The following is a 12,740-nucleotide window of genomic DNA, read 5'->3' on the forward strand; positions in this document are numbered from 1 at the left end:
CCCAATCTGGCAACACTGCTGAACGTCATCACGCTTCAGCGTCAATGTACAGAGACCAACTGAAAACGAAGCCTGTCATTCTGAATAAAGTTTATATTATATCGAAATTACGTTTGGATATTATTGAAGATACAAGTGTGCAGATTTGTTAAATGGTTTGAACGAAGATAAACGTTTGAAAATTGATAATATTTTAAAAGTAGAATATCTTAAAAAGAATTAAATATTTAAAAAAATATGAAAAGAAGCGCGCGATTCCAAGCTATTCTGAACTTAAAATGTGAATGGAGTCTCTAGGTGAAAAATGTAGGAAGGCGATAATAAGAGTATAATAAAGAAAGAAAGAAAGAAAGAAAGGAAGAATAAAACTTATGAAGAACAATAGTTGAGCGCTGCATGCAGCACTCATTATATGTAATTATTACATTAAATTAAATGCAATAGCACTCTAGTGGATATGTATCAGCGGTTCATGCTCAAATATCCGCCCCTCACAGACACACGCACACACGCACTACACACCCTACACACACTACACACATGCATCTAAGCACCGCCCAGAGCAAAGGATCTTGAAGATACTGGAAAGTCCAGCATTGCACTACCAGGAAGTCAGGGGGAAACAAATACTACACACCACATAAGTGAACCAAGCGGTCAGGTCTTTGTATATGGCATAACGTCGAATATGGCCGCTTTCGAAACGGAGCATTCTGCACTCCTTAAAATGTCATCTGCCGCGTTTTACGCTTGTAGTTCGTTTTTGATCACAGTAGTAAACAAAATTGTTCTCACGAACTTCAGGTAGGTGGCGCGTTAATGCAAATTATTGTGGCATTTGTTGATATATAACCTTTTGTGACATCAAATGTTTATTTAATTGCACGCACTTTCTAGATTTCCTTCATACATCTGTCTTGCAATTGGTCAGGTATGTAGCCTATGGGTCTATTTGGTTGGCTTTTTTATTCCTATCCACTGGCTGAATGATGGTCATTGTAATAACTCATGTAATCCTCCTAGATGATCACCACTATTGTAATCCTGTATGCTGCAAAAATGAACCAAACTGTTCATTTTCAGGAATTTGACCGAAGTGTTTTTATTAAAGTGAGATATCTTTATTTATCAGAAGTAGATATGCTATATTTCAAATTAAAGGACTGTTAAAGTTGTATTTTGCTGAAATACTAACTTTTGATTAATTTTGGTGATAGATTTTCCCTCTCCCTTTACTGTATGTTGGAAACCACATAACAGGACTCGCAAGCACAAAAAAATTAAGGTTTGACATCCTTGTCTTCTGTTCAAAAATCTTGCTTGGTTTGTGTTGTATTTTTGTCCCATGTTTACAAATCTCTTGTTTTCTTTACAGCTTACCCATGTTTACAGTGTTACGAAAATTCACCATCTTAATAACGATGATAATGGAAGTGTTTGTATTAAGGTGTGTATTCTTCAATAAATGTTCAATTGATTTCATCCTGTTTTATTCAAAGACAAAGAGTAACAATGGAGAGCAGGTCGATAAGAATATGTCATTTTGGATTGAAACGGCTACTTGAACAATGAAGAGAAATGTTCTGGGAAGTAGTGAGACTTTGAGGGGGTAATGGTGTTGTTCTGCATCGGCTTTCATTTCCAGTGAAAGTTTGTTGTTTTATGTCTTTCAGAAAAACCTTTTCTCAGAACCTGGTCTACAGTGTGGTGGCTATAGTTGTCGGTACCTTGATTGCTGCCAGGTGTGTGTTATGATAGCATGGATGCTCAACTGGAATGATCAATTAACTCAATAAACTAACCCAATAAGCGCTGACATTGCAGAATTCATCACCTGCTCTGGCCATAGAATTTGGCCAAGTCTCCCAGCACACTTTGGTTGGCAACTCCTACCTGTGTCTTGTGTGACTGAGTTTAAATGTGGCAGAGCAACTGCCATACTTCCGTCAGTGTGACAGTGGAAACAAGCCACCACATACAGCCCACATTTACATGTATTACTACTTAACTAGAGAGTGTGTTTATGGTTATTTTGTATGATAGCAATCTTTCTCATCAGTATGTGGATATTTGCATCTTACAGCTCTGTGTATGCAATATGAATATCATCTATTGTAGCTAAGACTGGGTCAGATAGGCCTAATGTATTATTTATTTGGTAGAAAGTGACACCCAGGTATAATGAGCCATGCTGGATGTTATTATTACTATTAATTACTATTTTGTCCTTTAGCTGACGTTCATCCAAAGTGACTTGGCATCAGATACATTTCATTAATGAACCGGTGAGGCCATCTTGCTCAAAGATGCCTAGTTAGGCTATGGACATTGCGAATGGAACCCGCTCACATTTGGGCTTGGAGTTGTTCACCCTATTGCCACTCCACTTTTCCTGCTGCCCAATATTAATAACTCAAAAGTGTTGTTATTTCAACTCCATCAAACGTAAATCTTCTATGTTTTCCATGTAGCTCTGACCTGGCCTTCGATATAGAGGCCTACACCTTCATCCTCCTCAATGACTTCTTCACAGCTGCCAACAATGTGTACACCAAGAAGAAGCTGGGCAGCGATGTAAGCTTCTGTTTAGCCCTTCTATTCAGGTCCGAAACCACCCTGCTCTGCTTGGGGGGGTGGGTGGGGGTTGCGGGGATGGTGAATCTGTGCTTGTAGATGAGCCACGTAGATCGGAGGGTTAAGGGGTGGAATTTGATTGAGGGAAACGGTGCATAATGGTAGTGGATGGCAGTAAGAGAGCACAAGCGAGAGATGGATAGATTTTGACTAAGGGTTAAACATAAACACTTGCCGTGCAACCAGGCAGCAAAATAGTATGAACAGCAAGAGAAAAATAATTTCTTGTTAGGCCCGTTTATCATAGCTGAATCTAGAAATGTTTCAGTTATTTGTTGGTTCTTTGTGTTATCGTTTGGGGACAGGGGGAGGGCATTTTCAAAATGAGTAATGGGCTTTGAATCAGCCATGCTATCTATTCGCTGTGACTTTTCTAAATGTTCTACCTTGTTCTTTGGTTCTGGGGGATGGCAGTTTAAAATTTTGGTGGGCAAATCCCTGCCAAATCCCTTCCCCTCACACAAAACGTGTGGGTCTTAGTGGGTGTTAGTACCCCTCTTTGCTATATATATATATATATATATATATATATATATATATATATAATTACATTTTGGGGTTTTATTATGCTATTTAACACACCCTGTTAAAGTTAAGAAATGTAAGTCTATGTGATGGGAGTTGTGCTTAGTATGGACCTTTTCAATAATACAATAGCCAAGGTCCCATAGATTCCAATGCACATTTCACTACAATTAGGTACATCATGCAATAAGAGAACGTTATTTTCAAAAATTACATTTTATTGTAAGCATTTTCTATGTGTCTATTTTCCACTTCAAAGGGTCTTGGGAAATACGGTGTGTTGTATTACAATGCGGTGATCATCGTCATCCCTACAATCTTGGCAAGTGTTCTAACAGGGGATTTAAACAAGGTAAAAATTGACATCACTGTGAATCCCTATCAAAGACCCATCAATTAACTGAATAGTGATTATATGATTATGTGATTAATAGTGATCATGATTTTTCTGGTTGTATCTACTTTACAGTTTGTTTATTCACTTGAAAAGTGATTTATTAATAACAATTAATAATTCTTAAATTGGTTCAACAGGCAATAGCCTTTGAAAATTGGGGGAACCCCACTTTCACTATTTGTTTCCTTCTGACCTGCATAATGGGGTACGCTCATGATTTTTTTTTTTTCTGTACAATGTCTATGCGGTTACAGTTTTTCTCAGTCGCTTTGGTACCTTTGTCGAATCATCCTCAACATTTGCAAAACAGTAAATGCATTTCTCAAAACAATTCGTACAAATAGCCAAACACCATGGATTACCTGCAAAAGCCAGTGCATAAGCCACTAATCCTTAGTTCATCTCTCAAAAGTAAATATCTGTGTCAAGGAACATGTCAGTGCCATCAGAATGACAAGTCCTTGTGTCATTGTGTACGGAAAAGACAGTCAAATTGCTCAGTCATGTTGTGAATTAACAGTGTACTTTGGAGGGATGTTCTGATGTAAACTATGGCTAAAGTTTTGAAGACAATTACTGTAAATTGTAAGTTACACCTTAGTGTATGGGGGAGATTGATTGCAAGAGACTGGACAAGATTCACATTTATGCTTTAACTGTTTGTACTGTAATTTGTTGACCGAATATGTCATTGCTAGAAATGTGAACATAGGACAATCCCCTTAGGGTAAACTGTACATTCATTGCTGTAGGAATTACAGTGTCTTCCTACATCTCCTGACGTTCCTGTCTGTTGGGCCACAAATTCTCATTCTCAAGCAGCCTCACTCCTCTTCCTCTTCTTCTTCTCTCTGGCTGTTGACCCCTTCCAATTCCTTGTCCTTCCATTGTCAGACAACGTAACATTGTGCTGTGCTCCAACTATATGTATATACTTGTCAGTTCATGGTTCACGAGATGCACCTTTGAGCTATTTCAGTAAACTGGTTGATCGTTGGTTGATCTAACGCTTCACACATTTCCCTTCTTTAGAGAAAGTCAAGAATCACCTGGTAGCAATTTACCAATTCAGGTCAGATTTTTAAAAAAAAAAGTCTAATGGAAATGTATAGAAATATGGCTGACATATTATGACAACTTGTTCAACCATTTTGCATGTAATTACTTATGCAATGAACCAAGGCCTAATTGTTGTGGGGGTTTAGACTATTCAATAGAGACCCATTACAATACATTTTGATCAACATGACATGAGCAATTGATAATGTAGGAAAGAGCAGAGAATCGTACATAATCATTTGAATGAATGCACCAAAGGATTTGCAACTTGTTCAAAGAAATGAGAAACTGCTTTTTTAATGTGCACAAGTGACACAATGATGTGAAGACTGAACAGGTAGTTTTGAGAATTTCAAATCTGATCTGAGAAATGTACCAAAGCAATTGAGAAAAACTGTAATAGAAAAACACCATTACATGATTACAGTGGGGATTTTGTACTTTTTCTCTTAAAATGTGCATGCAGATATCCCCTATATTTGATTACACTTGTTTTGAAAATAATCTGTTGATAAAACAACTGCTTGCTACAATTATCATCAAAAGTAATGCATGTACTCTTCTCTGTGTTAAATAATGCGTGTTTTAATACCTGCTCCCCCAGCTTTGTTCTTATGTATTCCATAGTTCTCTGCAGCCACTATAACTCAGCGCTTACTACAACAGTAGTGGGAGCAATAAAGGTATGATAAAATAAACATAGTAGCCTATCTACAAGTCACATCAAGCCGTATTCAAAAAGTTGGATGAACATACATGTTAAATGTCTCCTCAGAATGTTGCAGTAGCCTACATTGGAATGTTCGTCGGTGGTGACTACCTGTTCTCCTGGCCAAACTTCCTGGGTCTAAGTATATGGTATAACTCTTATTTTTTCAATTCCAGTTAATACTTTACTCAAACTAAGATCAAAAACACTATCTCCCAGCTTCAAAAGGTCCACATGGTGCACAATGGAGTTTTTTTTCTCTCAATTATAAGATAGTGGTTGAATTGTTCAGTTTTTTACTAAACAAAATGTAAAAGCTTTGTTCACATTTGAAGTCCTGTATACAAGTTTCTCTTTTGCCTATAGTATGTCGGGCGGACTGGTGTATTCCTACTTTACCTTCTACAAGACAGCGCAGACCGAAGATCCAGAAAAACAGCAGAGCATTCTCCTTGAAGATACTTTGATGTTGTCTTCCAAAGTAGGGGATAAATAACCTTCCACTGTGCTCAATGGAAGAAAATATAAGACTTTCCTGTTTGTTATTTATTTTATAAAATAAACAATTTACATAAATCTTTCTTTATGTCATTCCCCATTTTAAACATATTTTCCACTATCAATCATTGAAAATTACTTTTCTTCTGAGACAAAGTCATATGACTTCTTTGTTTATTGAAGACCTTGCACAAACAGTGTGGACAGCTTGTTAGAAGTTTTGCTTCGTGTTACAACATTTCTACCAAGCAAGCAGTTTCACTCTCTTCATATGCCAAACATGTACAAATGTTAATGATACATTCAGAAAGGAAAAACCCGATGTTAATAATGTTCTAAGTGTCAACTTTAGAGCTCTTTATATTGTGTACACTCTATTTTCTAACATGGTGTGTATATATATATATACATGTATATATACATGTATATATCATATGCCAGGTTCCTCACACAACATAATAATCTATAGGTTAGAATAATTCCATCGTATAAAACATTTTGAGTAATAGTAATTATTAGGTGTTTTGATTATCAACTATTCAATTTAATTTGATCAAATCAAAATATTCGGGACTTGTGTTCATAATCAAATATGTTTGAAAATGATTGAATTTGAATGATCAAGAAGAAAACACTACTAGAATACTTGGCCAATTATGAGGCCTCATACAGTGCCAGAAAATGTAGTTTTGTTCACAAGTCTCAAAACACCAGAGTGCTCCACAAATCGGTTTATGACAAATGTTATTTGTCACGACTTGCCTGATGATTAGCCAAATGTGTTTCATTTCAAGCTTGATCCATAGATTGCATGACTTGCAACTCTCCAAATGGTTTATAGAATTTTTTTATTTTTTTTTACAGACCACCTGGTCTCAGTGCTAAGGTCATCTATATATATTAGAATTTCTTAAGTTGCAGTTGTCGAGGTGATATAACATTTCAAAAAATGTAGTTTTCTTTAACATTTGAAAATCTACCTGGTAAGAGCTTTTGATAAGGCTTGAAATGTTATCCTCTCATTCACAAACAATGGCTGCTTTAAGTCTTAATTTGCTCATGATCAGCAATCATTCATCCGCCCCACACCGGTTATTTCTTGAAGAGAAAACAATGATGCTGCAAACCAAGGTACAAAACTCTTCCTTGTTATATATAAATATATACACACACACACTCAACGTCATCAGTAGCAGCAGCACTGTATCCTCAATGCTGGAGATGAACGAGGCAGATCCAGAAGCCATTTGACAAAGTTTTGGATAAAGATTAAGGATATAACTGCAAAATCTTTTATCTGACCACACCCTATTACCGTTCTGTCCATCTGACCTTAAAGCATACACACACGCAGACACACACACCCGCCTAACAAACACAATATACTTATAAAAAATAACTCGTTACCAAAGTGCAAACAAAACAAAAACATAATTGTACTCCCTCTTTCCCTTTTAGAGAGGTCAGAAGACAAAAACATTCTTCATATCATCAAACCTACAATCATAGCAGCCTAAAATTATCTTAAAAATAATAGAAAATCAAAGCTGAATAAGGTGCTTTAGCTTGTTTCCTCCTGGTGTTGTGCCGAGAATGAGGAGAAACGTGATCGTCTATTCAGACAGACTATAAAAGAGGCCTGTTCACTTCTTCTTCTTTCCCTCCCCCCCCCACGTCTGCTTTGACCCAACATAGAAGACCTGTACTGGCACGTCGGCGGTTCCTACTGCACCTACTATACAGGAAGGCAGAACGGGACTACGGGAGAGGACCGGGAGGGGGGACGGGGACGGGAGACGGGGGCCCGGGTCGAGCGAGAGAGAGACGCCCAGGTGAGCGCTCATGCCGAGAGGTTGTTGGCCAGCTCAATGAGAGCGAGTGCGCCGTGGAGGCGCTCGCGTTGCTCCTGGAGACAACGCTTGGCGGCTCCTCCGTGACCTCCGGGCTTCTCCTCCTCCGCCATTTCCTCCTCGTCGGAGTCGCCAAATTCCATGGGGTCCTGCTGCTCCTGGTCCTCGGCGGCCTGGCCCTTCCCCTTGGGGCCCCCGGGGGACCCGGTGTGGGCTCGCTGCTCGCGGGTCCGCCAGTACCTGCAACCCATCGAAGGAGCAGAGCGGACCAGGTTAGTGGATGTGCATTCATGTCGTTCCCTTTCCAACCGCTACGCTTCAGGGAGGGAAGGTAACACCGACGCCATCTAGTGGTGGCCTTGCAAAGCTATGACCCACTGCCAAGAAACAGGCACTAACATGTGGATTTGGTTATCAATGGCAGAAATACCCTTTGAACCCCCCTGACTTTTCTTTTGCAATACAGCCTGTAATGTTAATCAATGCATGTAACCCGAGAGTTTGAACTCAATCAACAGTGGAAGCTGTTTCCTTTTTTCCATTACCAGAAATGCTGAATTTTAGCCTAATTCCAAGAAAACTTTCCCCATCAAGGATTTCCTGCGGTGTATTAGACGCAGCACTATACTGACTAGCAGTATGAACAGCAATAGGAGTTGGACTCACTTGGCCAGCCACTCTGCCACAGCCTTGTTGTCTACGGACTGACCCTTGCCCAGGCAGTCCTTCGCCTCCTCTCTCTTCAGCCGGCTGAAAGGGTGCTTAGGGCAGTGGCGGTTGGCGTGTGTAAAACGATTTCCACATCCTGGCAAAGGAAATATTATTCATATTAATGCTAGGATATTAATTCAAATTCAAATCTATAGCATGTATGTTTCAATCACATGTGAAATATGATATGACTGACAATGCTTTACTTAAAGATGGTTATAATAACTATATACACATAGTAATCCTGTATGTAGTTTTATAAAAGCTAAACCTAGCAGTAAATAAATAAATGCGTTGTGCATAAATCTATCTCCTATTAGGAATTCTGAGGTGTGATGGCACGGCCATGGATCCAGCAGGCTAACCTTTCTCTGAACAGGCAAACGGCTTCTCGCCCGTATGCAGTCGCTGGTGGGTCTTCAGCTGACCACTCTGGACAAACGCCTTCCCACAGTTGGGGTAATCACACAGGTATGGCCTCTCACCTGAGGAAACAAACAGGTCTTCAGTGGATACATTCTGAACTTTAAAATAGCTTCAACAGGCTTCCCTGTAGTACTGAAGAAAACCCAATAACTATCTACACTCAACTGTTATTTCGTTAAATGCTTCTCTCTTATTAACTTGTCAATTGGGAATGTAGTTCAGCGGAGTCCTACGTCTCCACCGCCATCAGCTCAATGGGTGGGGCAGAATCAAACTCGGAACGTACACCTTGAATGCAAATAATCATGCAAATCCCAAAAGAGCTCCCACGCTGCTCACCTGTGTGTGTTCTCTTGTGGGCCTGCAGGGACTTTTCCCTGGGGAAAACCCGGTTGCAGATGTTACAGCGGATATGGCTGGAGGAGGTCTCCCCCTCGGTGATCAGCTCCTGGACCGTGTCGGCACGTGGCCTGCCGCGCCGGATACCATCCTGGGAGGGAAGGAATCACTTGTGTTATTAAAGGTCTAGTTCCATGACACATTTAAAAGATAAATGGTTATGATATTATGACTCTAGTTCTATCACTGTAGCCGTAGCCCTCATGAAATAGAACCATCGGTATGTTGTTCCAGGTCTGGTTGTATGATTGAAGCCGTACTTGAAATAAGACGACAGTGATGTTATTTTAACTCTAGTTTTATGATCGTAGCACATACACACTATCGTCCCGTACATGAACGGGACGATGGTTGTTGATATTATAACACTAGTTCTTGGGAAGATTTTATGATGATCAAACATGTCTTCGAACTTTATTGCTATTGTTTTACTACTAGTTTATAATCATTCAACTTGCATGTCTTCCGATAAGAGAAGATGAACAGTAGAAGGGAAACAATGTGTCTTTGTGCTGCCAGTGATAAATGAATGCTATTTACATATTGACAGATAATCTCACTTTTTATGAATTATTGGGAATCAGTTTATTATTTTATTATTGAACTGCCAGATAACGGCGTTGCTAAAGCAATGTATTATAGGGCTTATAGGCAACCTAATTACTAATACATTATGCATATTATATTGGATCAATATCTAAACGTGTCAATAATGTCATACACTGGGCTTCAGTGGTGAATAGTGCACGACACATTACATGATGTGCAACATTACAGAGGAACACATGTCTACATGAGTTCTGCATTTCCGGTCATATTTTGGCGCGCGAACCAGACGTCACATATGAGCAGCTGCTGCCGACCAGGAAGTATGTGGGGTTTAAAATCCAGACACACCCAATTGCGCGGGCGCTGATCTTTAAAGACACCTTGTAAAAATGAACTTCATGCATACATTTGCTTATGTATAGATGTTTGAAACTGCCAGGTTGATATATGATGTTGAATACATGTATACCATTTAGGCTGTAGTATGTATTACATAGAGCATAAAGTATTCAGCCCTATTATCCAATAGTTATTATACAGTAGGCTAATAGGTATTACATTACTTATTAGTAGTACTCTGGGTATTTTTGTGATGTCAACGCATTTAACTCTGAATGGACACATGCATCACTACTTGATGTGGAATATTACAAACAAATGCGTAGAGTTCTGAAATAAGAGAGTTATGGTTGTAAGGACGTACCTTCATCTGGTCGGGAGAGGACGTAAGGTCAGCTTCACTGGCTGTTGTAGTACCAGTTGGGGACGAAGCTCCATTCATTGATCCAGGGCTAAGCGATACATTGTGGGCATTTTCTCCCCACTTCCAGGGGTAGACCATGAAGTCGCTGAATCCAGGACTTGTCGGCATCAGGGCCTCTGTCTGCCTGGGCTTGATCGGGGTGGTCTTGATGACGGACACCAAAACTCTTTTAGGTGAGTCGTTGCAAAAAACAACGTGCGGGTGCTTATTCTCTGCCATCGCTGGTGTATAGGAAAAAAACTCCTTAAAATCGAAGTGTCAACTGAATGGCAAAAACCCGCTCAAAAGTCGAGCTGCAACACATATGGTCCCAAACGCAAAGTATGTATTTCAGCCGGGAGTAAATAACCCGGTCATTTCCAACGCAGCAGAATAGCAAGCAGTTCCACTTAACTGCTATGAAACATATGAATATACGAAACTATACCTCGATATTTCTACTCTCGAGGCGGCTGCATGAAGTATGTGAATCCTCGGAAATGTCTGTGTCCCGCGTTGCAAATCGCGCCTGACTAGTTGTAGTTCACCGACAAATCCGTTAACGGGATGGTGCCACATGTGTCGGAAATAACCTATTACAGGAGCAGTAGGAGAACAAGCAAGCCCACCGGAGCGGATTGCAGCCAATGACATGCGCCGAAACGCACTGGATGTCGTGATTGGTGGATGCGTTCCGCCCAAGAGCTTGAGCTTTGAACATTCGTTACGCGCCTTCGTGCACTGTCCAATAGCGCGTATGTCTTGCAGCCATGTCGCCAATGAAAAGAAAGGGCGGGTAACTTTACTTTCCTAGAGCAGATGTCCTTTCCCGCGCTGAAACGTCTGTTTATGTTATTACATTTTGGGTCGATTTAAAGGGTAAGGAAACACTGACTCAGTGGCGCCAAAGTTATGCAATGTTGCCAGGAAAGATGCTGAGACAAAGGGTGCACTGTGTGTGACAGAGTCGACAAGGGCTTAAGTGATTTTTGATATTTAATGTTTTGTGGAATAGCTGATTGTGTTAATTTCATATGAATATGACATGAATATGTAATATTTTACAAACCATTTTATACATTTGAAATATCATATTTGAATACATTCGACATGATGTGTTAAGAGACCACAAAGGCCTAATGATCTGGAAACAACTGACTTTAATAAAATGTTAATGAAAGACAAGAGTGAAGACAAATGGTTGATATGGTTGACTGTGCAGGCTATTTGTAACTAGCTTGGCTTGATTCGTTTCGGTATTTATCTAAATAAAGGCCTATGTACATATATTATAGAAAATATTTGAATGTAGCCTATGTGTAATATCCTATTGAGGTCATGACTGTGTCATTCATAAGGGATATTCCAGCACTATAGTCATATTTGTAGAGGCAGTGTCCTCTCAAGACATGATTCATGCCTGGGAAGACACTCAGCCAGGGTGAAGATCCTTTAAATATTTGAGAACTATTTTTCAAGTTTGATCCCTGACATTCAAACTGTGAATATCTCAATTATAAGTTTATATTCAAATCCCCAAAAATCATCTATTTATTAAATAGGCTACATCTTCCCAATTATTAAGGAGAATCGTTTGCCTTGTTCTCTAGCTCTGAAGGTAGATGTAGGCTATTTAATATAGGCCCCACTTTTTTCAACCGATTATCGCTATGCCCCCTAGATGGGGCCACTTTCAATAAATGTATTTCTCCAAAAAATGGTGCCATTATTATCCAAACATGAATTAAATTCACAATCTAAGCGAGAAGAGCGAGAAGTCCTCGTGAGGACGCGCCGAAAAAGGTTAGAAGGCTAACATAAGTCATCTCTTATGTGTTCAACTTAGCTAGATTTTAACTGAAACAAAAATCTCTTTGGGTAGGCTCTAGAATAGATAGAAGGCATAACAGATTGGGCTGGGTATCGGTAACCTAAGATATCGACCAAAACAACCCAGTATCAAGAGGCATCGGGACTTCTCCGGTCAAACGATATGCATCGATACTTTTTGTACCCAGATGGTCTATTGAAAAATTACTTAGTTTTTGTATGATTGTGCTCGGAGTCAATCAAGCGTTTTTCGATTTAATGCACCGTTTGATTGGCTTACTACAGCCCATACAGTCGTTGGTAAAGTTGAGCGCGGTGTATTTGACGAGCTCGCTCTACAGAGACGCGAAAAGGCCGGAAGTATGGCTGCACTGCCCACGCAATGTATTTCTTTCAGAAAAAAAACTAAGC

The 12,740-nt window shown here is 39.7% G+C and overlaps 2 protein-coding genes across 7 annotated transcripts; one reads left to right on the top strand and one right to left on the bottom strand.

Annotated features, from left to right (window-relative positions):
• The first annotated feature begins 571 nt into the window (after nucleotides 1-571).
• Nucleotides 572-7,582, top strand: slc35d2 (solute carrier family 35 member D2). Of its 6 annotated transcripts, XM_056592278.1 has the most exons (12): nucleotides 572-804; nucleotides 898-931; nucleotides 1,024-1,110; nucleotides 1,218-1,285; nucleotides 1,376-1,447; nucleotides 1,674-1,742; nucleotides 2,472-2,574; nucleotides 3,419-3,511; nucleotides 3,694-3,761; nucleotides 5,220-5,298; nucleotides 5,391-5,473; nucleotides 5,691-6,289. In XM_056592278.1, exons 1-12 carry the CDS (start codon nucleotides 689-691, stop codon nucleotides 5,818-5,820), a joined length of 1,002 nt encoding a protein of 333 aa, XP_056448253.1. In that variant the 5' UTR covers nucleotides 572-688; the 3' UTR covers nucleotides 5,821-6,289. The 6 variants fall into 6 exon arrangements, with proteins under 6 accessions (XP_056448253.1, XP_056448256.1, XP_056448257.1 ...); XM_056592281.1 differs by lacking the exon at nucleotides 5,691-6,289 and having other exon boundaries at nucleotides 5,243-5,298; XM_056592280.1 differs by having other exon boundaries at nucleotides 719-931.
• Nucleotides 5,163-11,097, bottom strand: znf367 (zinc finger protein 367). The gene is made up of 5 exons (XM_056592285.1): nucleotides 10,461-11,097; nucleotides 9,149-9,299; nucleotides 8,749-8,868; nucleotides 8,339-8,477; nucleotides 5,163-7,912 (listed from the first exon to the last, which is right to left on the bottom strand). The coding sequence occupies exons 1-5, from the start codon at nucleotides 10,737-10,739 to the stop codon at nucleotides 7,663-7,665; spliced, it is 939 nt and encodes a 312-aa protein (XP_056448260.1). The 5' UTR covers nucleotides 10,740-11,097; the 3' UTR covers nucleotides 5,163-7,662.
• Nucleotides 11,098-12,740: the final 1,643 nt, after the last annotated feature.

This window comes from Gadus chalcogrammus, chromosome 6, assembly GCF_026213295.1.
Source record: "Gadus chalcogrammus isolate NIFS_2021 chromosome 6, NIFS_Gcha_1.0, whole genome shotgun sequence".
Taxonomy (NCBI): Eukaryota; Metazoa; Chordata; class Actinopteri; order Gadiformes; family Gadidae; genus Gadus; species Gadus chalcogrammus.

Coding starts and splice junctions, on each gene's coding strand:
- slc35d2 (XM_056592278.1), top strand. CDS start 689: ATGGCCGCTTTCGAAACGGAGCATTCTGCACTCCTTAAAATGTCATCT. Junction 1,111..1,217: donor ACCGAAGTGTTTTTATTAAA/GTGAGATATCTT, acceptor TTTTGGTGATAG/ATTTTCCCTCTCCCTTTACT. Junction 1,743..2,471: donor GGTACCTTGATTGCTGCCAG/GTGTGTGTTATG, acceptor TTTTCCATGTAG/CTCTGACCTGGCCTTCGATA.
- znf367 (XM_056592285.1), bottom strand. CDS start 10,739: ATGGCAGAGAATAAGCACCCGCACGTTGTTTTTTGCAACGACTCACCT. Junction 9,300..10,460: donor CCTCTCCCGACCAGATGAAG/GTACGTCCTTAC, acceptor CTTCCCTCCCAG/GATGGTATCCGGCGCGGCAG. Junction 7,913..8,338: donor GTGGCAGAGTGGCTGGCCAA/GTGAGTCCAACT, acceptor GATGGGTTGCAG/GTACTGGCGGACCCGCGAGC.